Source organism: Peromyscus leucopus, chromosome 13 (assembly GCF_004664715.2).
Source record: "Peromyscus leucopus breed LL Stock chromosome 13, UCI_PerLeu_2.1, whole genome shotgun sequence".
NCBI lineage: Eukaryota > Metazoa > Chordata > Mammalia > Rodentia > Cricetidae > Peromyscus > Peromyscus leucopus.
This window is the reverse complement of record NC_051074.1, coordinates 37,212,724-37,239,570: the sequence shown is the minus strand read 5'-3', so window position 1 is coordinate 37,239,570 and position 26,847 is coordinate 37,212,724. Positions and strand designations below refer to the sequence as shown.

The 26,847-nt window shown below is 50.7% G+C and overlaps 1 protein-coding gene across 1 annotated transcript; it reads left to right on the top strand.

Annotated features, from left to right (window-relative positions):
- Positions 1-9,892: 9,892 nt before the first annotated feature.
- On the top strand, positions 9,893-26,724 carry LOC114709308 (serine/threonine kinase 11 interacting protein). The gene is given in 26 exon segments (XM_037210244.1): positions 9,893-9,957; positions 10,128-10,214; positions 12,786-12,991; positions 13,187-13,261; positions 13,529-13,624; positions 14,094-14,201; positions 14,306-14,377; positions 15,394-15,520; positions 15,943-16,046; positions 16,134-16,229; positions 16,394-16,435; positions 16,618-16,767; positions 16,977-17,061; positions 17,594-17,698; positions 17,701-17,946; positions 18,104-18,303; positions 18,538-18,654; positions 18,793-18,955; positions 20,886-21,116; positions 21,235-21,338; positions 22,174-22,271; positions 22,365-22,543; positions 22,763-22,844; positions 24,305-24,375; positions 24,874-25,121; positions 25,874-26,724. Coding segments are annotated over 25 exon segments (3,216 nt in total). The 5' UTR covers positions 9,893-9,957; positions 10,128-10,153; the 3' UTR covers positions 26,024-26,724.
- The last annotated feature ends 123 nt before the right edge of the window (positions 26,725-26,847 follow it).

The window sequence follows — 26,847 nt, the reverse complement described above, 5'->3', positions numbered from 1 at the left end:
CGTGTCCATTTTATGTTTCCTTGATTCCTTTTCCTCCCCTACGGTTGCTGCCTATTTCGTACAGTCTTGTCTTATGCTGAAGTTTGAACAAAGTTATCAGTTTTGCTCATGTCACGTTTTGCTTCTCATTGGGTCTCGTGGGTTCATTTTCTTCTGCGGATGACTCCCTTTCTTTGTTTCAGAGTGCTTCTGTGGGTGATAAGCCTCCTGAAGAAGTCTTTTATTTTCATAATATAAGGTTCCTCTAAACATTGCAAGGTTTTTTTTTTCCATTTCTTTTTGCACTTTCTCTTTTTCAGAGACTTGATACCGATTCTTATTCTTACACCTTTGTGATTTCATTTAGGACTTTACTTTTCTCGCTTGATTTTTTGGGGGAGGTCATCTTTATTATAGAGCCTGATGTTGCATCATAATAAAGTTATATGTTAATTGCACAAACATCCTGGTTGGCCTTTGCTGGGCCCTTTCTGTAGCAGACTTTTTTTTTTGAGCCACCAACCAGCTCCCAAATCATGACACAGAGACTTATTATTAGTTATGAATGCTCGGCCTTATCTTAGGCTTGTCCCACTAGCTCTTATAACTTAATTTAATCTGTTTCTCTTCATCTACATTTTGCCTTGGGGCCTTTTATCTTTCTTTCCTTCTGTATGTCCTACTTTTCCTGCTTCTTGTGTCTGGCTGGAGGCTGCCTGGCTGGCCCTGCGTATCTTTCTCTTTTTCTCCCTCATTCTCTCTTCTCCTGACCCTAGATTCCTCCTCCTCCTTATTCTCTCTGCCTGCCAGCCCTGCCTATCCCTCTACTGCCTGGCTATTGGCTGTTTGGCTTTTTATTAGACCAATCAGGTGCCTTAGGCAGGCAAAGCAACATATCTTTACATAATTCAGCAAATGCAGCATAAACAAATGTAACACACCTTTACATAGTTAAGGTAATATTCCACAATACCTTTCAAACTGAATTTCCACATTTTTGGTTTGAAATTTGGGATACTTTCTTCTTTTATTTGTTTGATTCACATTTCCCCCATTTTCTATTTTAGGTGACATCAAAAGTTTTAGTTGATCCCCAAAATTAAAAAAAAAAAGTTATGAGCTGGGAATGGTAGTTCATGCCTTTAATTCCAACACTTGGAAGGTAGAGGCTAAAGGATCTCTGTGAGTTCCAGGCCACCCTAGTCTTATAGGAGTTCCAATTTTTTAAATTGCATTTATTTAATTTGTCTATGGATATTCATTCCACAGCACATATGTGGAAAGAATCAATTCTTTCCACCATGTTGGCCCAGTGATAGAAGTTGGGTCATCAGGCTTTGTGGCAAGAGCCTTGCCCCACTAATCGGTCCTGCTGGTCTTGTTATTTTAATTTTTAAAACAAACAACATCCATATTTTGTGTGGTGCATGTTCTAAGAAAATGTGTGAGCACTTGATGAACCAGCCTACCTCCATCTTAGGCTTGAAAATTGTCTTATAGTAAAGACAAACTAGGTTCATTCGTGTTTATGATTAAACCTCTGTTTCTCAAGGATTAGGCTGTGTCCCACCTTTAACCATAACTACAAATGGATCTGTATTGCCTGTTCCAAGAAACGACAACCAAACCTGCTGTGGATATTGCTCTATATAAATAAAACACTGATGGCCAGTGACCAGACAGGAAGTATAGGCAGGACAAGGAGAGAAGAGAATTGGGGAAACAGGAAAAAGGAGGGAGACACACTGCAGCCACCGCCAGGACAAGCAACATGTAAAGATGCCGGTAAGCCACCAGCCACGTGGCAAGGTATAGATTTATAGAAATGGGTTAATTTGAGATATAAGAACAGTTAGCAAGAAGCCTGCCACGGCCATACAGTTTATAAGTAATATAAGCGTCTGAGTGATTATTTTATACATGGATTGTGGGACTGCAGGGCTTGGTGGAACCTGGAGAGAAGCCCTCCAGCAACACAAACCTTTGTTTCAAATAGTTGTTATGATCACTTTGCAGTCACATCTTTGTTTCAGTTGTTATGATCAATTTGTTATGCTTATGTTCTGCTTCTGTAACTCTTGTCTATTTGCCTGCCCAATCCCCCATTTGTAAACTCCCTAATCCTGAGCCCCCCCCCAAAAAAAAACCTCTTATTTTACCCATGTCCAATGCTGATCTCTTGAACCCTGCCTTAGGGGGAGACAGCTCATGTATGAAAGACCCTAACCCTTCAGGCTTACACCTCCAAGCCCCAGGAAATGAGAAACTAAAAATCTAGTTCCAAGGGCAAGCTGACTCAATCATTATTCAACCACCCCTGTAACAATGTAACAATGTAAAGAGATTTCTGTTAAGAGATGTACTCAACTGTGACTGGGATAGTTGCAAGTGTTCCAGGAAGGACCACTGTGACCTTTGTGTAAACTCCACTCCCGCCCTGATACCCGCCCCCCCTTGAGGTTTCTGGAAGAATGTACATGCAGACGTTACTGTACCCACTCTGTGATCAGACCATGATCTTGTGAAACGAAATTGTATGGGAACTGTAATCTTATGACTTTTGTGGGTTTTTCCTTTAAAAGCCCCCATGTGGCTGCAGTAAGGCGCAACTCTTGCTCTCAGGACAAGAGTAGCCCGTCTGTACAGTCGCTTCAATAAAAACCTTGTGCTGTTGCATCAACTGGACTGGAGTCTGCGTTCTTGGGGCACCCACTTGAGACCCTAGATTTTGGGGTCTAACAATGTACATGAATTAAAAAAAAACTTGCTTTAATTTGGCCACAATGATGATTTGGGTCGGTGGGATTAACATTCCACCTTCTGGGTCACACATATTCTCAGTGAGCCCTTGAAGTTGTTCTAGTGAATGCCTATTATTTGCTAATCACATGTGTGCTTCTCAGTGAGTGACGTCCTTCATGATTATAGGACACTCTAAAGTCCTATTCTTTTGTTTTGTTTTGTTGTTTTTTGAGATAGGGTTTCTTTGTGTAGCCCTGACTGTCCTGGAACTAGCTCTGTAGACCACCACTGCTGGCTAAAGTCGTATTTCTGTCCAATAAGCAATTTTACAAGGGTTCTTTGGTATGTTGGGGTTTTTAATCTACTTTTTAAAACACTGACTTTCAGGAAGTAGAGGCAGGCTAATCTCTGTGAGTTCGAGACTATATAATGAGTTCCAGGCCAGCCAGGGCCACATAATGAGACCCCATTTCAAAAACAAAAAAACAAAACAAAAAAAAAATGAAAGGTTTTACTCTCTTTGCATGGTACTTATGATTGTCAGCTTCTTTGATCTGAAGTTTTCTGCGTCTTTGTCTTCTCTGTATCTGCCTTGGAGAATGGCTCTGAGGCAATCTAGGGCACTTGCCACAGCCTAATGTAATTAATTGTCTTGCAAGTGTGGGCTGCATAGAGTAGGTTTCCTTGGACTTCCAGAAGAAAATGTTCTCTCTTCTCCTCCAAGCTATCACCAGCCACCAAGAGCACTATCATTCTTTCCACCTGGGATTTCATAGCCATAGCTCCCATTTATAGGCCACCAGCTCTTCAGGAGAAGGGGAGTGTGGGTGTCTGGCATTTGGTGTGCCTGCTGTGGCATCTTAAAAACTCATCCTCCCCTTGGTGTCCGCAAGAAGCTCTTTTTCTAGAACCTCCATTCCTCAGTGTAAGGATTTTTTTTACTCTTTTATTTCTTATCCTTTTGTGTATGGCGTGTTGAGGCTTGAACTCAGGGCCTTGCATGTGTTGGGCAAGCACTTTACTGGAATGCTACTCCCTCAGTCTCTTCTCATTCCTCAGGGTCATCTACTGATAGGCATATTTGAGATGTGTATTTTTTTCTCTGACCATGTTTTTTTTTTTGTATCTGCCATCCATCTTGAAGAATTTTTTTTTTGTAGTTTTTAATGCACCAAGGTCTCTTCATGCTGTCCTACATAATTATGAACTTTTATTTTTAGATCTCTGTTAGTTTGGGAATGGGTGGATGGTGGTGGGGGGGGGTGGCTGCAGCACATATTCAGTGTACAGCCTTGGACCAGAGCCGTGTCTCGTGTTTGTGGTAAACAGAGATGTCTGCATCCTGATCCTTAGTTGCTGTAAATACATTCTGTCACAGGGCAAGGAAAAAAAAAATGAAGATTGCCGATGTCATTCCATTTTCTTATCAGCTGACCCGACAACAGAGAGATTATATCTCGGATGACCCTGGCAGATCCAACGCCATCACAAGGAACGTTAAAGAGGGGGCGGGAGAATCAAGGTCAGCGTGCTGTGTTGTGAGAAAGACCGGGGCAACCATTCCTGGCTGTGAAGATGGAAGGGCACCAGGCCATGGAAGCAGAAGGCCACTTGACTCTAGAAAGTACAAGGACAGGGATTCTCCCCTGGAGCCTTCACAAAGGATCTGAGCCCTGCTGACACCTGAGATTTGTTTGGGTCTTTTGACCTTGTTTTAAATATGGTAACTAAAGTTAGTGTCATTTGACACAGCGGTGGCATGGGAAGGTAAGCCAGTGAATGTTGTAAAGTGATCGCTGACTCTCCTCTACCACAAGGCCTGTTCTTGGGGAAAGAGCCACACCTTTGTGTTCTCTACCCTGAAATTAGCTTAGGACCTGACTCATAGTCAAGGGCTGAGAAAATATTCAAAGAACAAAGGAATCCTCTTGGCTGTTCTGTAGGGTGCTAGATCCCCCACCTGAAGCCCCTACTGGCTTCCTTCCCCCAGCCCTGTGTTCTCACTTTGTTCCAGAGTTTCCAGTCCCTGTGGCCCAGGTCTCACTGTTAATTCCATCTGCTGCCCTTTCCTATACGGTGGCCCATTTCTCTCCATGGGTCCCTCTGTTTATGCAGAACTGCAAAGGCTTGTCAGGCTGGGTGACCAGTGCTATTCCTGGGCCACCACCATAGGAAAATTCCTATCTTGTTGCTTCCTTCTTCTTCTGGCTATTCTCAGGATCCAACCCAGGGCCCCGCACATGCTAGGCGAGTTGCTGTATCATCGATTGCTTTCCCCAGGCCTCAGCTTCTCTGATTCACATACAGCTGGTCTCTGCTTCTCCGGCTTTCCTCGGAATGCTCAAGTTCATCCCAGTCTCTCCAGGAACCAGGCTCAAGGTCTGATGCAAGTTCTCAGCCCGGACCTCCTCCAGTGCTCCTGTGTATTTGATTTTGACTAAACCCAGGCATCCTTCCTAACCCTCTTGTGGCCAGGTCTGGTAGCAGCACCAAGAGACACAGTGAGGTGACTCATGGAGCAAGGGCTTCTTCTCACCACGCAGTCCTGCGGCTGAGTGTACTACACACAAATGCTGCTCTCGAGCATAAACCTGTTTACCAAAACTATTTATGGGAGCCGTGTTCTTACTTCTTCGCTTTCTTTCCTTGGTCTCCTCCCCATCCCAAGCGCAGACCAGGTGGATAAAAACAAGCAGATCACCTAATTTTCCTCTCTCCACCACCAACCCCTGTGTGAAAACTTCATTTTTGCAAGAATTCTTAAGTCTTGGCCTCTGATCTTCTATAGGATCGGAAGCAGGGAGGTCAGGGCAACAGCACACATTCTAAAGGTGAACCATGACTTCGTTCCTCTGCGGCAGCCTCCTGGCTTTGCCATGCGTCAAGGTATCAGAAACAAGCAGGCTTTGGACCAGGCTCTCAGGTCTGAGTTCTCCTAGACCTGGCTGGTCTTTCTGGTCTGAAGATACCTTTTGCCTGCAGGCTAGGCTTGTGACTGTCACTTATTCCTGTTTGTTAGAAGTGTCTGCAGAGGCCATCCCAGGGCGCTCACTCCCGGGGAGGCAAGAAGCTACCAACAGCAGCAGCTCTCTCCTCCTGTGACCTGGAGGAGGAACATGAGGGACGGATGTGACTTTCGAGGGACCAGATCCATTGCTATGCTGAGCAGTCTTGGTCACGCGCTTGGCTGGGCCAGCGACATGTTTCTGGTTTTAGGCAGCGTGTTACTCCTGGGGACTGCAACTCAGAAGTGCTTACAAGTTGAGAGCATGATGTCATAGCATTCTTTGTGGAGGCAATTTCATTCACGGTAATAAATCACGGAACACTACTACTATCCCGTGGTATTTTTTGTATCTTTAAAAAACGGTCTTCTTTTTAAAAGAAACGTAAATTAGCTTACAAAGTAATACCAGGGCTTTGTCTCAGCGCCCTGGCCCAGCTTTCCTCCGGTGGCCTTTCGTAACAATTTCCACTTCTCTCCTGCTTTCCCCCCTCTCCTCCCTCAGGGCCTCTTTCTCTCCCCCAGTCACACAGGCCTCTTTCTACCACCCCACCCCGCCCCCACTCCCCCAACCACACAGGCCGCTTTCCAGTTTCTTGGTCTTTATCCCCATTTAATTTTTCTTGGATACACATATTTAACTGTTAGAGGCTAAGATCTGCATATGAGAACATATGGGATTTGTTTTTCTGAGCCTGGGTTTGTATCTTTTTAATAAAGCTCTGGGTTTTTTTTTATTATTTATTTATTTTTTATTTATTTTTCTTTTTAAAGTGGTAAGAGTTTAATTTAGTGCCTCGTTCACGCTAGGCATGTGCTTTACCATCTCCATCCTTCCCCCCCCATACACCCGTCTTTTAATTTTTATTTTACTTAATTTTTTTAAAGTTAACATTTAAGGCCCATCATGGTGGCACACGCCCTTAGTCCCAGCACTGGGGAGGCAGAGGCAGAAGGAACTCTTGTGAGTTCGAGGCCAGCCTGGTCTACAGCAGAATTCCAGGACAGCCAGGGCTGTTCCACAGAGAAACTGTTTCGAACCTCCCCTTCCTCCAAGTCACTTTTATTTATTTGTGTATATATAATCTCTGTGTGTGCTTTGCTGGCTGTGTGGCAGTCAGAGGTCTACTTGCTTTTTCTTTCCACTGTGTGGGGCCTGGGGGTTCGGGTTGCCGGGCTTTATGGAAAAAGGCCTTTCTCTGCTGAGCCATCTTTCCAAACATGCTTTCTATTTGAACGCTTTGTTTTTATTTTATGTGCATGGTATTCTGCCTGCGTGTGTGCCTGTGCACCACGTGTGTGCTTGGTGCCTGCAGGGGCCAGACACGGGGATTAGAGTCCCTGGAACTGGCGTTATAGGCAGTTGTGAGCCATGCCACCATGGATCCTTAGGAAGAGCAACAACTGTCCCTAACCACTGAGCCATCTTTCCAGGTCCCCTACATTTTATTTTGGAACTGGGTCCTCTTGCTAAATTGCCTAGGCTGGCCTCAAACTGTCACCTTCCTTCTCCCTTCATCCTCTCTAGTAGCTGGGACTAAAGGCTGGTACTACCAGGGTCAGCTAAGATCATTCTTTGAGAAGTAAATTGAAGTGTCACACTTGAAAATCAGTTTCTGTCTGTCTGTCTCTTTTCTCCTCTCTTTCCTTCAGCCCTCTTCTCTCCTTTCTTTAAGTCTGGACCTCACTGGTGTAGTCCAGGCTGCCTTGGAACTCCCATCCTTCTGCCTCAGTCTCCTAAGTGCTGGGATTACCAGGATGTGTCATCACACTCAGATCTGTTTATTTGCTGATTTCAGAAAGTGTTTAGCTGTTTTATATTTCTGGAATCTCATATGCAGGATGAAAGTAACTAAGCTTTTTTCCAGATGGACAGGTAGTTCTCCCGAGACCGTTGAATTTCTCATTCTTCTGCTGTGTCCCACTGATCTATTAATGTTTATCGTCATTATCACATGGCTGTGGTCGCTGTGACTCTAGAGGACACTTCACTGTCTGCTAGGGCAAGGCCTCTGTTAGTGCCTCTCTTTGTTTTCATTTTTTTTCCTTCCAAGTTTCTTGGCTCTGCACATATGTTTAGTCTCCTGGATGGATTTTAGAATCAACTCGTCAATTTCTGAAATCTTCCTGTTGGGGCTGGGATTCAGATTGTATTGAATTGACGTCATTATAACCCCTATTTTTCTCATCAGGAACATGATTTGCTTTCATTGGCTGGGTCACTTTCAGGGCCTTTCAATTCTTTGTTTTCTTATGGATCTGCCAGCCTCTCAAAGTCTGCCTGCTTCGTTTTAGTAGCTTTCGTGACACAGGATTTTCTTTTTCCCTTTGATTAGAAAAAAATTCTTTTTCTAAAGTAACAATTTGCAGAAGTACATCCAAAGTAACTTAGGCAAGAGAGAGAGAGGGAGAGGGAGGTAGGGGAGGGAGGGAGAGAGAGAGGGAAATTCTTTGGAAGGCAGCCAAGGCCTTGCCTGCAAGCCAAGGACGGAAGGGGGAATGGGCCTCACTAGGAGCATGGAAGCAGGACTGTTTACTTTCCCGTTCCTGCTTCTCTTAGCTCAGTCTTCTCTATTACAGTTCTGTCTTCTCTCTTTTACTTTCCTGGAAGCACTGCAGTGTATTGTAAACTGGCTACCCACACGAAGGGAGAATTCTTAGACAATAACTGTGCTCTGGGGAGGCCAGGCTAAAAACAAGAGATTCCAAGGCACCATGTCAGGACATTTTTTTTTTTTTTTTTTGCCTAGGAAAGTTGACTTGACAGTTAAAGGGAGAATTCCTCCTCCCCCAAAGCCAGTTTCAGGTGATCAATAAACGGAGACTGATAATTCTCATGTTATGGGATTATTAGTTGCACAAAATGTGCTGGATCCATGAGATTGTATCTAGGAAGTTTCTGAATGCCGGAGAAGCCCTCTACCACTGAGCTATACCTCTAGCTCCAAATTTGACAACTTGAGATAAAGATGGTTGATCCTAATCACACCATGTATACGCAGTGCCCATGGAGGTCAGAAGGTGGTGTTGGACCCCCTGGAACTGGAGTTACAGATGGTTGTGGGTTGCTGGGAACTGAATCTGGGTCCTCTGGAAGAACAACCACTTAACCACTGAGCCTCTGTTCAGTCCATTTTAACTTCCTTGTAGTGGAAAGGGGTGCTTCATAAAAGACATTCCTCTTCCAAGCCTTAGTCACTCAGTCTAAAGAATGTGTTTTCTAATGTAGTCCAGCAGCTGATGTCAGCTGCCAGTCCAGGAACCAGGGTAAAAGCTACAACGGCAACTTGGACGCTAGAAAACTTAACAGTCTTGCTTTTGTTACTCATTGAATGTAAATAACCTAACCTCGGTGAACATATTTTCTTATTTTCAAACCTAGGAAAACTACTTTTTGTTTGGGGTGTGCTGAGCTGTTAGACACATTTTTTAAAAAAAAGAGAACCGGGTTCAGGTGGTTCATAACCAGTGGCTAATTTTTGTTTTTGAGACGGGGTCTCTCTGTGTAGCTCTAGATGACCTGGAGCTCGCTGTGTACACCAGGATGGCCTCGAACTCATTGAGCTCCACCTGCCTCTGCTTCTGCTCAGACTAGGGGCTAATGTGAGAGTGTGCTAGCCGGGCAGTGGTGGCGCACGCCTTTAATCCCAGCACTCGGGAGGCAGAGCCTGGCGGATCTCTGTGAGTTCGAGGCCAGCCTGGTCTACTAAGTGAGCTCCAGGAAAGACGCAAAGCGTAGAGAGTGTGCTAAACCTTAAAGAAAAATAAAATTAAGTCTGGAGATTGAGAATTACGACATCAAAGAGGATTCGAGAAGGGGGCATCCCGGCCGGCCTCAGCCCTTCCTGGCTGGTACTGAAGAACTTCGCAAGGAGGACAGGGCTGTTTAACTGGAAAACCAGTATTTGTTTTGGATGAGTTTTTTTTTCCTACTACTAAAAAAAAAAAAAAAAATCCCATTTCTCCAAACTTAGGTTCCCCGCCCTGTCTGCAAACATGGAGTCAGATTTCCCCCTCCGCCAAAGGAGCCGCCCAGAGCCAGGCTGGAGCCGGGGGCCCAGCTCGGGGGTTCAGTGCTGCATCCTCAGCTCCCGGCGGACACATCAGCCCACCCAGCACGCAGGGCGTGGCTTCCGGCAACGGAGGCGGGCTTTCCGGTAGTTCTCCTGCTTTCCGGGGCGGGACTTCCTGTCCTCAAGGAGTCTGGCAGCAAAGGTTGGCGTGCCGATTGCGTGAGTCCATGGGCTCCCGAGGCCCTGTGTTCTTGGAGAGGGGGTCCGAGAGGACGTTCTTTACAGCGGACCCTTGCCTTTTCCACTACGCGACGCCTCCACTTGCGCAAAAGCGCTGGGCTTTGGTCGCCACCGCCCACCTGAGGCTCTTCCGCTTCCCCTTTTACCAGGCTCCGCCCCCAGCGTCCCTGTGGCTATGACGACCGCGCCGCGGGACTCAGTAGTGTGGAAGCTCGCGGGGCTGTTGCGGGACTCGGGTGAGTGGACTTCCGGCTTATCTGATTTGCAGGTTGTGGGTGAGTTCCACAGCTTCCAGAAACGCCGGAGTCACTGAGTCACTGCCGGCGGGGTCACGAGGTGTGAGAGTCTTCTCATTACTTTCTTTTTCTGGGGTGTGTTCCTTGTGACGCGTTGCTTACAGTCCTGTCTTTGACTGTCTAAAGTTTAGCCATTACTAGTACCACTTAACCTCTGCAAAGGGAAGGGGTCGTTACTGGACTAAACACTTCGAGACAAGAACATAATCACGTGTATAGAAAGCCACCAAGTATAGCACCTTAAACACCTAAAATTTGGAGCGAGACCCACATAGGTTAGTCCTAACCCTCTTTCAGACTTGGATAGGTTTTCAGAGCCTCGGTATTTTTCGCAGGTAGGTTATCATAGTGATTGTACTTAACGATATCAGCATTTCAGTTAGCTTATTTAGTGCAGTGTATCATTCATAATACATGTTCAAAAGAGATAATTGCTTTCCTCGGTGTTTGGGCACGGTGAAGCTCACAGTGTTGTTTGTTACGTGGTTGGCATCAGTTGTAGAAACAGGCTTGACTTGATATCAAAAATGTATTAATTACTGGCTGGATGATCACAATCAAGATAATTTTTTGAGGGCTGAGATATAGTTCAGTAGCAGAGCATGTACAAAACTTTGATTTCAACCCCTAGTATCACACACGAAAAGGAGAGATTCCTCTTGGAGCTTCAGTTTTCCTGTCTGTAAGGTGAGGTTAATAGTTCTTTTGGGGAAATAATGATGAGATTTGGATGAGGCAGCAGAATCATTTGGCACTGTGTTAGCTCGTTAACGTCAGTGCCCCCTGTCGCTACACTCCCATGATGGGCCTGAGAAGTCTCTTGATAACAATTGAATTTTCTGGCTTATATCAATAATTACTCCCATGCCGTGCCTTTTCTATGCTTCTGAGGGACTCCTTGAATCATGTCTCTGTCTATACTCAGTTCAGTGTCTAGTTCACAGAAACTCTTTATGCAAGATTGTAAGATCTATTATTCTGCAAAAATCTGACATGGCTCCTGGGCTAGGAATCCTGGAGTGCATGAAAATTATTATGGGGCTGGCTGGAATACTTTCTGTGTCTTGATTGTGGTGGTGGTTGTCATCATATACACAAACAGCATAGAACTGAATATTATATCAGCACCAATTTTCTGGTTTTGATAATTGTACTATAGTTATAGAAATGTAAACATTGGGGAAAGCTGTAATTATAGATGTGTGACACTACACCTGACTTCTGCAATATTCTTTGACTTCTTGATGTTTATTCTCTCTCTCTCTCTCTCTCTCTCTCTCTCTCTCTCTCTCTCTCTCATTTTGGAGACAAGGTCTCATTATGTAGCAATGGTCTGGAATTCACAGCTGCCCTTGCCTCCCAAGTTCTGGAATTATAGGTGTGTACCACCACGCCTGGTTTCAGAATATATTTTAAAACACTTCTTCATAGCTAGCTTGTAACTGTACTCTCCAGATGGAGTGAAGAGTGGGAAAGTGCCTGAAAGATGTCCTCACAGGACTAAGAGTCTCACTAGGTAGAGCAGCAGCTTTATAGAAATATTCAGTGCTGCAATGGACAGTGGCATGCATTTCAATACTGTTTGAGAATTCCTATAAATGTGTATGTCATTCTTGAAACTAGGAAAAGAAAGATCAACATACAGTCAGCCTTTGTGTAAAAGTGGGTGATTTGATTGCATTGTAGAAGCTCAGTGGCGTTATATCTTCAAATACTTTTATTTTGGGGTCATTCTTCAGGGGCTGTCTACCATGTTCTTTGCGACAGAGTTTCTCACTGAGACCTGGGGCTTGCTGATTAAGGAGGCTGGCTGGGGTCTTCCTATGCCAGTCTCTTTGCTTTGTATCCTCAGGTGGATGGAGGGGGTCAGAGTCAGATTTCCATGCTTTCTCAGCAAATGCTGTACTGACGGGGTCATCTCCCCAGCCCCCCGAGGTAGTACTGAGAAGGCTGTCTGGGTGAGGTTGGTCTTCAGCTTGGCAGTAAAAGGGGATGTATCAAAATGAGAGAGCTGTGGATCAAGTGGGCTGTATTTCCAACAATGAAAGTAGCCTAGGCTCTTTTGAGTTGGAAAAGTCCCTTGGAGTCTTGTAGTGAAGCAGTTTCTTGTGTCAGGGTGAAAAGCTTGGGTTTTTTTTTTGTTTTTGTTTTTTCATTTTTGTCTGATTGTTTTTTTTTTTTTTTTTTTTTTTTTTTAAAGACAGGCTTTTTCCGTGTAGTTTTGGTGCCTGTCCTGGAACTCACTCTGTAGACCAGGCTGGCCTCAAACTCACAAAGATCCACCTGGCTCTGCCTCCGAAGTGCTGGGATTAAAAGCGTGTGCCACCATTGCCCGGCATCTGATTGTTTTTAAGACGGGGAGCTATAGAAGACTTCTGAGCTGGGAAGGGGTAGAAAGTTTGATCTTGCAGTGGAATCTCTTCAATACGGATGAGAGTGGGTATATTTCAGGGTCCCAGAAGGAAAGACCTTTCATTTTCTCCTCCTTCCTGTCTGCCCGTCTTCCTACAGGGGACGAAGTTCTCTCTGGCTGTAGCACACTGAGCCTGGTAACAGGCACACTGCAGCAGCTGAACAGAGTGTTTGAACTGTACCTGGGGCCATGGGGCCCTGGCCAGACGGGCTTTGTGGCTCTTCCCTCCCATCCTGCCGACTCACCCATCATCCTCCAGCTTCAGTTCCTCTTCGACATGCTGCAGAAAACGCTTTCACTCAAGGTCCTAAGAGGGGTCAGGGCCAGGGTATTCAGAGAGCCTTAGGGAATGATGGAGGCCGGGGATGAAGAGAGTGTGGGAAGGCTGTGGAGCTGAGATCCAGATGATGTCAGTGATGTGAGTGGTGGTGTGCTGAGAAAATGGTGCTGATGAAGGGAGACCGCCATGCCTCAGTAACCCGAGTGTTCCTTTTTTCAGCTGGTACACATCCCTGGTGTTGGCCTTCCAGGACCCATCAAGATTTTCCCCTTCAAGTCCCTGCGGCAGCTGGAGGTGAGGGAGTATTGGAGCATATGGGTGGGCAGACCTAGTGCACAGCCGCCTCTTGGGCGTGCAGATGGAGAGATGGCCTCTTTTGGTGGGAGGTCGGGTGTGAATGTGCCATGGCTTGTCAGTAATGTCTTTTCCATTAACACTTCCCTAAACCATGGCTGCGCTTTGCCGTCGTTTCCTCCTTCCCATCAGAAAAGGTGGAGACGAGGCCTTTGTCTTCTTTGAAGCTTTGCTTACCTCCTCCTCCCCTTTCTTCTCTTGTACCAGCTTCGAGGAGTCCCCATCCAGAGCCTGCATGGCCTCCGTAGCATCTACTCACAGCTTGAGTCTCTGGTTTGTAGCAGGAGCATCCAGGCACTAGAGGTAAGGAGGGTGAAGGGTGGACCCTGGTGCCTTGTCCTGCGAAATACAGAAGACCAAGCTTTGTGGTTTTCCCATTTTCTCCCTCCTTCTGTCCTTTGTGACCCCACAGCAGTCTACACCTGTCTGTCTGTACAGTCATACCAAGCTGTATAAATAGTCTAGTGTCTGTCTCCCTGTGGTCCCCATAGTCTACCCCTTAGGGAGAGTAACTTGAGCTTTTCTCAAAGCTGCATCTCCAGGTAGACCCTGGTATATATGAATTATGGGCTGGATGATAGAACATGCTTGGGGAGGAGGTTGAGTCTCCAGGTAGACCCTGGTATATATGAATGGTGGACTGGTATATATGAATGATGGACTGGTATATATGAATGATGGACTGGTATATATGAATGATGGACTGGATGATGGAGCATGCTTGGGGAGGAGGTTGAGAATGAAGTAGCAGATGTGCCTGTCCCCTACCCAGGAGCTCTTGTCGGCCTGCGGTGGCGACCTCTGCTCTGCCCTTCCCTGGCTCGCTTTGCTTTCTGCGGACTTCAGCTACAATGGACTCACCAACTTAGACAGCTCCCTGGTGAGTGCCCCTCCCCCAGGGGAAGGATGGTCCTTTGGGAGGAATTCCACACAGGTGTCCTTGTGTGAAGAACCTTTGTGTGCCTCCTTTTCCCGTCCCTTCAGCGGCTCCTGTCAGCTCTTCGCTTCCTCAACCTGAGCCACAATCATATCGAGGACTGCAAAGGCTTCCTGATGGTGAGTGTGAGCTGATGGGCTTGGGCCTTGGATGGCTCTGTGCTCACCCCCTCTCAGGTTAGCTCCTCCTCCACATTGCTCTCGGCCCTAGGTGGAGCCACATCCTGAGAGTCAGGACTGTGTGTGGGTCTCCCCTCTAGATCCAAGGCAGTTGTGATCTCAGCTTGGGCTACCTGGATGCCTTGGGGCAGATCATTAGCTTCTTGGTTTATTCCCTGCAAAGTGTAACTCACAGGAGTTCCTGTAAAGAGGACCCTCTGTTACTTAGCCAGTGTGTGGCTCGGAAGTAGTAGATTGGATGACGATGACGAATCTTTTCCCTGTGTCCTTTCTGTCCTCCATTAAAAATAAGTAAGGCTGCTGGGCGGTGGTAGCACACGCCTTTAATCCCAGCACTTGGGAGGCAGAGGCTGGTGGATCTCTGAGTTTGGGGTTAGCCTGGTCTACAGAGTGAGAGAAACCTGTTTCGAAAAACAATAATAATAATAATAATAATAGTGATAATGCCGAGTACTTTTTAAAGTGGTAAGGGCATACTTCAATGAGAAATAAACTCAAAATAGGGAAGAGGGTTCAAAGTGAACTGAATGGAGAATGAAGGGGTAGAGAAGGGCATGGGGTCATCTGCACACCCAAGAACTGGGAATTTACAAGTTGGGAAGTGGCTGTGGGTCCACAGGAAGTGCATCCGGGTTGTCTCACTGACTGCACTGACTGGCCCTGTCTTCAGGTGGTGGCTGAAACAAACAGGATCTCTTTGGTTGCTCTGAGTGTGCCTCAGAGCCTTGTCCTCTCCTAGGTGGGAACTTGGTAGGTAGGAGTCACCATCGGGGTGTAGCCTGGAACCATTAGGAACGTGCTCGTGTTTGTTCGGGTCTTTCAGTGCGGGGTGGAGGAGATTGCTTGTGCTGTGTCTGCAGTTTCTATAGGCCAAGGTAGATTTGAGAAGATGGCCCAGAGGCCCCTGCCTAGAGCTTCGTCAGGCTGAGAACCTTTGTCTCCTCCCCCACTGCCAGGATTTATCCGAGCTGTACCATCTGGACATCTCCTATAACCACCTGCACTTGGTGCCCAGAGTCGGGCCTTCAGGGGCTGCCCTGGGGATTTTGATCCTGCGAGCCAATGAGCTTCGGAGCCTTCAAGGTAAGCAGGAAGTGTGTGTAGGGTGGGTGGGGTCAGTCTGGAAGGGAATTGCACGGGTATAGCTCAAGTTGGCTTAGAGATCACTACACCTAGAGCAGGAGTTCTCAACCTTCCCAACACTGTGACTCTTTAATACAGTTCCTCATGTTACAGTGGCCCCCAACCATAACATTATTTCATTGCTACTTTACAACTGTAATTATGTTACGAATCATAATGGAAATATCTGATATGCGACCTCCGAAGAGGTCAGGACCTACAGGTTGAGAACTGCTGATCTAGAGCCTTCTGAGGACTTAGAGGTAGGACTTTGGTGCAAAGATTTGTCCTTTTCCTACCTCTGTCCTCAGCATACAGACCGCCACACTCTCTTGTCCTCAGCATGCCTCCACAAGGCCTCTTCCTTCTCTCCTCTGCCCTAGGCCTGGAGCAGCTGAGGAACCTGCGGCACCTCGATGTGGCCTACAACCTTCTAGAAGGACACACGGAGCTGTCACCACTGTGGCTGCTGGCTGAGCTCCGTAAGGTGAGACCTGTGTGCCTTCGGGCCTGGGAGCCGCCTTCAGGTCTAGGAGGATCTCTGGCTCACTCAGTCTCCTTTTCTGCCCTTCAGCTCTATCTGGAAGGCAACCCCTTGTGGTTCCACCCGGCACACCGTGCGGCCACTGCTCAGTACCTGTCACCTCGGGCCAGAGACGCTGCTCATGGCGTGAGTGGTCACCTGGTGGTGTCTGTCCTTCTTTGACTGTACCCCCTCTCCCATCCCTGAGTGCGAGGCAAAGACCTAGTCACCCCGTGGTGCTGTTAATACCTGGAGGAGTCGCTGGCTGTGGGCTCTGTCTCAGGCACTGCCGTCTGCTTTCTCTCACACAGTTCTTGCTGGATGGCGAGGCTTTGTCACTGGAGGATCTTCAGGTTAGTCTGGTGGGGGTGGGGTGAGGGAGGACTCACGGGATGGCATGGGGGGAGGGCAGTAGCTCGGGAGACAGGGTAGGAAAGGTTTCCCGGTCAGTGGGAAGCAGAGTCCTCTCCTGGTTAGTTTAGGCAGGCCGAGGTGCTCCCTTGGTTCCGACCTCCTTCCTCTCATCACACACCAGGCTTCAGAATCTTCAGGGCTTGGTTCCATGGCCCAACCTCCTCCGTCCGTGCCAGTGGGGAGTACCACTGAGACCTCAGGTGGCCCCGAGCTGAGTGATAGCCTCTCCTCTGGGGGCGTTGTGGCCCAGGCCCCGCTTCGTAAGGTTAAGGTAAGTGGTATCTTCTGCCGGCTTGTGCCTGGGCTTGGGTGGTCTCTTTACTGGCAGTGTGGGTACTTGGTAGGCCAGGAGCAGTACTTGGAAAGGTCTTGTTCTTGTTAGTACTTGGCGCTTTCTGATAGTTTAGGTAGTGGCCGTGGATGGCCAGGCTAAATAAAGGCTCTGGCTTTCATAGAACCCCATCTGTCTGTCCAAACTAGAGCCGAGTCCGCGTGAGGCGGGCTAGCATCTCTGAACCCAGTGACACAGACCCGGAGCTCCGAACGCAGGATCCCTCCCCAGCTGGTAAGTGGACCCTCCCTGCTCACGTCCTTCCCCCTCCCTCCAACTCTCTCTGATCTTGATGTCGCCTTGTAGGTGTCATAGGAGAAACTCGATTTTGGGGTGGTATGGGTTATTGTGGAGGGCCCCTCAGTCTACTGTCTTTTTAGTTTAGGCCAAAGAGAAGGGCCTGCTTCCAGGCAGCATTCTCCTAAGGAACACAGATTTCAGAGGGTGCTAAAGACTGTAGAATAAAGAGATGTTATGGCCAGAACCATTCGGGGAGTATGTATAAGGTGAAACAAAGTGGACCAGGCTTTTTTTCTACAGGGCATCTCAGGGTCTTAGATGTGAGGCCATGTTTTGTGAACCTGCACAAGTTTTGTTTGGTGTGTGTGGTTTTTGGATTGCTTATCATCACAGCATTCCTTAGGGCACACCTGAGGACATACTGTGGAGGGGAGGCCTGTTGAGGAATGGAGGCCTGGCCGTAGAAAGAGGCTGGGGTCACCTAGCGTCCGGGGAGGGCCTCAGCTCTTGTCCTTCTCCATCCCAGGATGGTTTGTGCAACAGCACCGGGAACTGGAGCTGCTGAACAGCTTCCGGGAGCGGTTTGGCTGTGACTGGCTGCAGTACCGGAGCCACCTGGAGACCGCGGGGAGCCCCCGCTGGCCGCCACCAAGACTCCCGCCCTTAGCAGCCCTCCTGTGGACGCCCAGGGCCTGGAGACTGCAAGCAGCCCTCCGGCCACAGGAGGAGCGGAAGACACTAAGGAATCGCCACAGAAGGTGTCCGAGGAGGGCAGGGTGGAACCAGAGCCCCACGAAGAAGAGAGGGAAGAGAGAGATAAAGAAGAGGGGTCGAGAGAGGACCTGGAGGAAGAGGAGGAGGAGCAGAAGGAAGTGGAAGGTGAGGGGCCCTGTGACCATTGGGGATATGGAGACAAGTGGTATTGGGACGTCAGAAGGACTGTGGAGAGGCCAGGCTGGGTAGAAGGCCTCCCATGGCAGAGCAGAGGATCTGGATCCTTCTTCACTCTGCCGCGTCTCTCTTGGCCTCTCTGCAGCGGAGCTCTGCCGCCCCATGCTGGTGTGTCCCCTGCAAGGGCTTGAGGGCGTGCAGGGCAAGGAATGCTTTCTCCGAGTCACGTCTGCCCACTTGTCCGAGGTGGAGCTGCGAGCAGCTCGGACCCTGGAGCGGCTGGAGCTGCAGAGCCTGGTGGCAGCGGAGCTAGAGCCCGAGATGCCAAGAGAAGGGGGGCCTGAAGTGAGTTGTGGGGCCCAGGCTCATCTTTGATAATCTGTGGGCTCCCGTGTGCCAGGCGCTGGGCTGGGTGTTTTCCCACTTCCCTCCTGAGTGCTTGGAGCCAAGGAGTGCCCTGGGTGTGTGAAGGGCTGTGGCGTGTGGCTTGGGAGGGTGGGCTAAAGAAGGGATGCCATGTAAGGGCTTGGTGTCCCTGTTTTCCTCCATGCTCCCTGAGTGGTCTTTGTTCCTGCACAGGGCTCAGGTCCACCCCCTGGGGCTCCGGTTCTTGTTCTGCGCTTTGCCTACATTTGTCCTGATCGGCGGTTGCGTCGCTATGCAGTGCTGGAGCCAGAGGCCCAGGAGGCCATCCAGGTGATGAGATCCGGAGGCCAGTGGGGGGAGTGGGGGCGGGGGAGTGGGTCCGGGCTGGAGGGTTGGGGTCTGCTGGGCAGTTCCACCTGGAGTCTGCCTGCTCACAGCGGGCTGCCTTAGAGACCCACCCCCTTGCAGGAGTTGCTCGCTGTGCTGGCCCCGTTCACCAGTGTGAAGAAGGAGCAGCAGTCTGCAGGGCCCAGATTCCAGTGTCTGCGCTGCAGCTGTGAGTTCAAGCCAGAGGCGCCCCGGTTGGGACCGGAGAGTGAGGAAGGCTGGAAGCCTCTGTTTCAAAATCCAGGTACCAGCTGTGCCCTTGATCTCCCTACCCACATAGCTCCCCACTGCAGGGAAGGTGTCTCTGAGAGGGATGTGCAGAGGGAACCCCAGGGAAGAGGGCCTTAGGGGAGTGGGGGCAACTGTTGGCAGTGGGCAGAAATGCAACTCCCCGCCCGCTGCCTTAAAGAGCAGAAACGGTCCTGTCAGAGTCAGGAGTGCTGTTTTGTGAGTGTGCCTAGCCATACTCGTTATTTTTTCATAGCTTGACGGCTTTTGGTTGTTTGGGGGTAACATTTCAGGAGTGGCATGAAGCCAAATGAGCCCTCCGTGCGGCGCCAGGCTCCCGTGAGCCCTCTGTGCAGTGGCTGTTCAGTGAGCAGCTTTAGGGGTTGGCACAAGTTGTCCTTCCCTGACTGACCTCGAAAGCTGCCGGAGAGGATGCAGCACCTCGTGGCATCTTGTTATATTCTGATCTTGGGGACTGCTCCACTGTAGGCCAGTCAAACCGTAAGGGCTTTGAAGAAGGAGGGGGAGCTCTGGATAACAGCTATGGGAATGCAGTTTTTATCAGCCACACTTCTTGGCAGCAGACATAACAGGACTAAGTTATTTTTTTTCCAGAAAAATACCCCTGTGTCATTGCCTGTTGTGAGCCTGCCCTAGCAGGCTCAGCAGGCCAAGCTACAGATGTGCAGTGGAATATCACAGCCCTTTCTGGAGCCTGGCTGTCCTCCATAGCTACTGTGGCTTCTGCAGCCCTCCTGTGGTGGGATCTCTCTTTGAAAGTTTTTGGTGTTTTTAGACCATGTCTCATACAGCTAGGCTGGCCTCAAATCCTGTGTAGCTGAAGCTGGCCTTGAATTTGTGATAGTTCCCCTGCCCCAGTCTCTCAAATACTGGGATTACATGTGTATGCTACCTTGCCCAGCTTTCTTGTGGGATTTGAATGTGACAATAAAGCATGGCCCCTGTCATAAAACAAAGGTCCTTCATATATGGTGGCTTCTGTTATTACCTCCAGCCATATAGTGTGGACAGGGTGTGTAAGTTGTTCAAGTTTTTCTTATTTGCAAAATGGGTAGGGAAAGTTTTGGTGGGGCTGCCACAGGGTAATATTGATGTGGGGGCTGCCCATGCCCAGAGTGTTGTCGTCACTCAGTATCTCTCTCCTCATTGTTCATCCCCATCCTTCACTCTTTACCTGCATCCTCTCACCCAGCCTGCCAGCTCCTTGAGGCAGACATGATTTTCATTCTCATCTTATAGATAGTAGTAGTCAGGCTAAGATTGCAGATGACTGGTCCACGATTATCCATCTATTAGTTAATGGATCTGGGATTTAGACTCAACTGGCATGAGGGACCCCTCTGTCTTCCCCAATCTGTTGTTTTTGTCTTTGTTGTTATCATTATTATTGTATGTGTGTGTGTGCATGTTGTATGTATGTGTTCATATAGTTGTGTGCACAAGTATGTGTGTACATGTGGAGGCCAGAGGTTGACATTGGGTCTTCCTCAGTCACGCTCTACCTTATTTCTTGGGATAGTCAATCTCACTGAACCTGGAGCTCATCAATTTGACTAGACTGCCTGGCCAGTGAGCTCCAGGGATCGGCCTGTCTCTCCCCCAGGTACATGGCACCATACTGCTTTTACCTGGGGCCTGGGGATCTGAACTCAGATCCTCATGCCTGTGGGGTAGTACTGTGTTTGAATCATCTTCCTAGCTCCTGATTTTGGTTTTTTCAGGCGTTGCTAGTGAAGGACTGCAGTGCTTGATTAACCCAAGGCTGTGGGAGGGGGCCAGAGCAGGACCTGGAAACTAGAAGGTGGGATGTATTTTTAGGAGGCTGTTGGCCATGGGCTAGCTTAGCCCTTACCGGGATGGGGGGGGGGCGGTCGACATGGTGTGTGCCCTTGGGAGGCTCACAGGGTCTCTGTCCCTCCCTCCAGAATCTCCTGTTGTATGTCCAAACTGTGGGAGTGACCATGTGGTTCTCTTGGCCGTGTCTGGGGAAATCCCCAATAGAGAACAGACCCAGGGAGACAAACCACCAGATCCCTCTGGGGTCCCTGACCCTGTCTGTGACCTTGCTAACCACAGCGGCCACCCCAGCGGGTCTGATGGCACCCCACCTCAGACATCCATAGCCCACGGCCGTAGCAGCTGGAGCCTCAGCCCAAGTGAGTATGGCAAGACAAGGTGGGGGTGTGTTTGGGGGAGGGGTGGGCATGGGGGGGGAAGGTAAGTTGGAGCTGTGGCCTCCCAGAGCCAGGCTGACGGCCTGTTGATTGCTCGTAGCTCCCGAACGCTCTGGTCTTCGCTCTGTGGACCACCGACTCCGGCTCTTCCTGGATGTTGAGGTGTTCAGTGACTCTGAGGAGGAGTTCCAGTGCTGTATCAAGGTCTGTGCCACCCCCCGACCCATGGCCACGGGCGTCGAGTCGAGGGCTTCCGTTTCGGGTGCAGCAGATACTTGCTGTTTGACTCTGGGGATGTTCCTTCACACTTGAGGCTCAGTTGTCCCCCCCAGGTAGGGATAAAGCTCCTGACGTAGAGCGGGGGGCTGAGAGCTGACATCTGTCACTTAGCACAGCACAGCACAGCACCTGGCACTTGGTAAATGGGTCCTCCCGTCAGTACAGATACATGCTATCACTCCCTCGTGTCCATCTGCAGTCTTGTTTCAGTCTGAGAGTCAGGATTAGGCAGTGTGAGGCTGCTGCAGCCAGGGCAAGGTCCTGGAGGGGCATCGAATCCAGTCTGAGCGGACACACGCTCCGGGGAAGGAAGCTGTGAATGTACAGAGGCCCAAGAGCAAGTGGCTGGGGGAAAGACAGGACAGCCAGTGACGAGGGTTAGAGGCAGGTGTCCGTCCTCCGGGAAGTCTAGGAGGCAGGGGTAGGCTGTTCTGGAGCAACCTGCTGTGTCTGCCAGGGAGTTTGGATCGGATCCAGGGACTACCCAGAGGATTTGAAGCAGGGGAGTGATGGTGAATGTGTTACTTCAGATAGTCTTGGCTGAGTGTGGGGGATAGGTCGGAAACATCTCGAGGACACTGGGCGGCCTGTTGAGATCCCGGGCTGGTGGGAGGGCAGACTGCGGGGTCAGAAATAGAGTGATGAGAGGCTGCCGATCACCATAGTAACAGTGGGTGGATGCAGCTCGGCTTTCTTTCGGTCTGGCACCTGCCTCCTTGCTTGTATTTCTTGGTTTCTCATCAGTTTTCCCTCCCCTTAGGTGCCGGTGGTGTTAGCAGGCCACACGGGGGAGTTCCTGTGCCTTGTGGTCGTGTCTGACCACAGGCTTTACCTGTTGAAGGTGACAGGGGCCATTTGGTGAGTTGCCAGGGGTGTAGCTGGGGCAGCATCAACTCCGGCCCATCCCACCCCGCCCTCCTCTTAATCTTGGTCATCCTGCTCTCTCCACAGCGGGCCTCCTGCTAACTGGCTCCAGCCCAGCCTGGCCATCCCTCTGCAGGAGCTGAGTGGCATGGAGCTTGGCCTCGCAGGCCAGAGCCTTCGCCTAGAGTGGGCAGCTGGGACAGGCAGCTGTGTACTGCTGCCCCGAGATGCCAGGCATTGCCGCGCCTTCCTTGAGGAGCTCACTGGTGAGGGAGAGGCTGGGAGGGATGGACTTGGAGGTCAAGCTTTCAGGGCCTGTTCCTCGGTTGGGTGCTCACCGGTCGACTGAGGTCATGGTAGCCCCTGCTCCCTCAGCCCCCACAGTTTCCGAGGCCCCACATTACAGAGACGAGCCAGGGTCAGGAGGTGGAGATAGAGGACTGCAGAGCCTCTGAGACTTTCTGTCTCTGGCTGGCCCCATCCAGGTGTCTTGCAGTCTTTGCCTCGCACCCAGAGGAACTGCGTCAGTGCCACGGAGGAGGAGGTGACCCCGCAGCACCGGCTCTGGTGAGTCAGCAGAGGTTAGGGGTCGGTGGGGTCCAAGCCTTCTCTTGGCAGACTCCAGACACAGCCCCATGCTCATGCTCTCACCTACCCACCGACTCATGCCACACCTACCCACCGACTCATGCCACACCTACCCACCGACTCATGCCACACCTACCCACCTACTCATCCCCTCACCTACCCACCGACTCATGCCCTCACCTACCCACCGACTCATCCCTCACCTACCCACCGACTCATGCCCTCACCTACCCACCGACTCATGCCACACCTACCCACCTACTCATCCCCTCACCTACCCACCGACTCATGCCACACCTACCCACCTACTCATCCCCTCACCTACCCACCGACTCATGCCCTCACCTACCCACCGACTCATGCCCTCACCTACCCACCGACTCATGCCACACCTACCCACCGACTCATGCCCTCACCTACCCACCGACTCTTGCCCTCACCTACCCACCGACTCATCCCCTCACCTACCCACCTGCTCATGCCCTCACCTACCCACCGACTCATGCCCTCACCTACCCACCTGCTCACTCCCCCCTCCACCCTACCCCACCTGCTCATCCCCTCACCTACCCACCGACTCATGCCCACACCTACCCACCGACTCATGCCCTCACCTACCCACCGACTCGTGCCCTCACCTACCCACCGACTCATGCCCTCACCTACCCACCGACTCGTGCCCTCACCTACCCACCGACTCATGCCCACACCTACCCACCTACTCATGCCCTCACCTACCCACCGACTCATGCCACACCTACCCACCTACTCATCCCCTCACCTACCCACCGACTCATGCCCTCACCTACCCACCGACTTGTGCCCTCACCTACCCACCGACTCATGCCACACCTACCCACCTACTCATCCCCTCACCTACCCACCGACTCATGCCATCACCTACCCACCTGCTCATCCCCTCACCTACCCACCAACTCATGTCCACACCTACCCACCTACTCATGCCCTCACCTACCCACCTACTCATGCCCACACCTACCCACCTGCTCATCCCCTCACCTACCCACCGACTCATGCCCTCACCTACCCACCTGCTCATGCCCTCACCTACCCACCGACTCATGCCCACACCTACCCACCTACTCATCCCCTCACCTACCCACCGACTCATGCCACACCTACCCACCTACTCATCCCTCACCTACCCACCTACTCATCTCCTCACCTACCCACCGACTCATGCCCTCACCTACCCACCGACTCATGCCCTCACCTACCCACCGACTCATGCCCTCACCTACCCACCTACTCACCACTCATCCCCTCACCTACCCACCTACTCATCCCCTCACCTACCCACCGACTCATCCCCTCACCTACCCACCGACTCATGCCCTCACCTACCCACCGACTCCCCTTCCTTGAAGCCCATCCTACCCTGGCTGAGCCTTTTCTTGTGTCCGTTGTGGTCTCCACAGGCCATTGCTGGCACAAGATACTTCCGCAGAGGCTCCCCAGTTTTTCTACCTTCGGGCCTTCCTGACTGAAGGTAAGGTCGACGCTGCAGATACTTCCCTGGTTTCTGTACCCCATATTGTCCCTGTTGCCTTCATAGTACTCATGGAGTAATTCCAGTGTCTGGAATTTGGACTCCTCGCCTTTGCAGGCTACCCAGCACGATAGGCTGGTGTCCCCCTTCTCCAGGTGGGGTCAGGAGGTCCTCAGAGCTTCTGCTGTCCAGAGACCTTAGCTTTGGCATCCAGCCTTCCTGAAGTGGTGGACTGGCTGGCTGTGCGCCGCTCCTCCTGTCAAGAGGCTGTGGGCCCTCGATTGGGCCAACTGGTGTGGTGGCTCCCTCAGGACAGGCCTTCAGGGCCTTGGATGGTTGGGGTCCCTGGAGTTTGTGGAAGCATAGTGGTGATGTGTGGCCTCCTCTTTAGTGTGCTCCTACCTTATCTCCAGTGCAGCGCTGGGACACTGGTCCTGGGGACCCAGGCCTGTCGCCGCCTTTCACTCCAGCCGTCGTCTTACCCCCCTCTCTCTGCAGGCTCCTCGACCCGCCCCGTGTCCCTGTTGCTGACACTGTCCACACTATACCTCTTAGATGAAGACCTTGCATGGTCCCAGGCGGAATCCCCCCTTCCAGTGGTGTCTGGGGAAGCCTCTGAGCAGGCCCCTCCTCTGGAGCCTGGCCCTCCCATGCAGGTCAGGGAGCAGCAGCCGCTCAGCAGTCTGAGCTCCGTGCAGCTGTACCGCACAAGCCCTTTGGACTTGCGGCTCATCTTCTATGACGAGGTAGGTACTCGTGTGTGCGTGTGTGCGCGTGTGTGTGCGTGTGTGCATGTGTGTGTGTGGGTGTGTGTGCGTGCGTGCGTGTGTGTGTGTGTGTGCGCGCGCATGTGTGCGCGTGTGTGCATGTGTGTGTGTGTACCGTGTGGAAATACGTCTAGGAAGAATGGGTATTGGTTCTGGATGGTGCTGAGACAGGGGCAGGCATACAGTGGGTGCAGAGTCCAGATGTGAAGACCTGGGTTTGGCTAGGTCTCATGTGTAGGAAGCAGCAGTCAGCACGTCCTGGCCTGGGAGGCCTGGACTGAAATACCTAGCTGGTGTGAGTTGGTGTGATCAGCCTGCCCACTGTATGCCGACTGTTTGACCTTCACAACTCCAGCGTGAGGAGGAGGCGCCATTGTTGTGCCTGCAGTAGATGATGTGACTAAGACTCATAGACGTGACAAACTGGCACAGGTCACAAGGGTTAGAGGCAGGAACTGAACCTCCGCAGTTCTTGGTATTGACTCGAGAGCGTGGACGATTAGAGATGGGCCTATGAACAGCAGCCCTCCAGAGGCTGCAGTCAGTGCTGACCAGACGTCTTCAAGGCTTAGAGTCAGCCCTTTAGTGCAGAGTCACGAAGACTTGGGAGGGAAGAAAGGAAGAGCCGTTAAAAGCCAAGGAAGGTGGCGAGTCCTCTCCAGGACCTCCCAGGGCCTCTTGCCCTGTCTTCTCCTGTGTCTCCTCCCCTTGCCAACTGCTTGATCTACCAGGTGTCTCGACTGGAGAGTTTCTGGGCGCTCCGTGTTGTGTGTGGAGAGCAGCTGACAGCCCTCTTGGCCTGGATCCGGGAGCCCTGGGAAGAGTTGTTCTCCATTGGGCTCCGGACGGTGACCCAGGAGGCTCTGGACCTCGACCGATGAGACGTCTATATTGAGCCGGGACTGACGTAGGAGGTGCACGGCGGAAGCCCCTTCTCCTGATCTCTGGGTCTGTCTTCTTGCCTGGCTGCAGACCTCTCCACCGGTCGGCCACTGGGTCGTGAGGCCCCAAATGACCCACAGCTTAAGAATAAGGACAAGAGAAATGATCTGGCCCTCGGGTGATCTGCCTAGTAGAGCAGGCTCAGTGGTCGGTGAAAACATTTCTCTAGCACTTTCTCTCAGGTATCAGTAAAGTTGTTTCCAGGTCAGGTGTCATGGGTGGCCCATAGAAATGTCACCCGTAACCTGCCATCCCCTAGTCTCTGCCTGGAAGCGACCTTGTTTGCACTATGAAACCTGTCTCCAGTCCTGCTCTGGCAAAGTAGAACTGCAGACCCGGATGCGCCCAGTCCTCAAGCAGGTTGTGACCCGTCATGTGGCCTTGCATGGGATCACTGCCAGTTACAGAGGGGGGCCTCTTAAGACTTTTGCTGTTCTTTTTGAGACAAGGTCTCACTATGTAACCTTGGCTGGCCTGGAACTTGCTTTGTAGACCAGGCTGGCCTGGACTCAGAGAGATCTGCCTGCCTCTGCCTTCCAAGTGCTGGGATTAATGGTGTGAGCCGCCAGTTGTGGGAAAATTGTGAACTTCCCCGCTCCCCAGAGTTTACATTTTAAATAAAGACCTGCCATAAAAAGACTGCTGACTCTCTAACTCACCTACTCACCGACAGAGCCATGCACTGCACCTGTATAGAAATGTCAATGCGTGGACATGCCTGTGTACACATTCCCCTAGATCCAAGTCACCGACAGAGCCATGC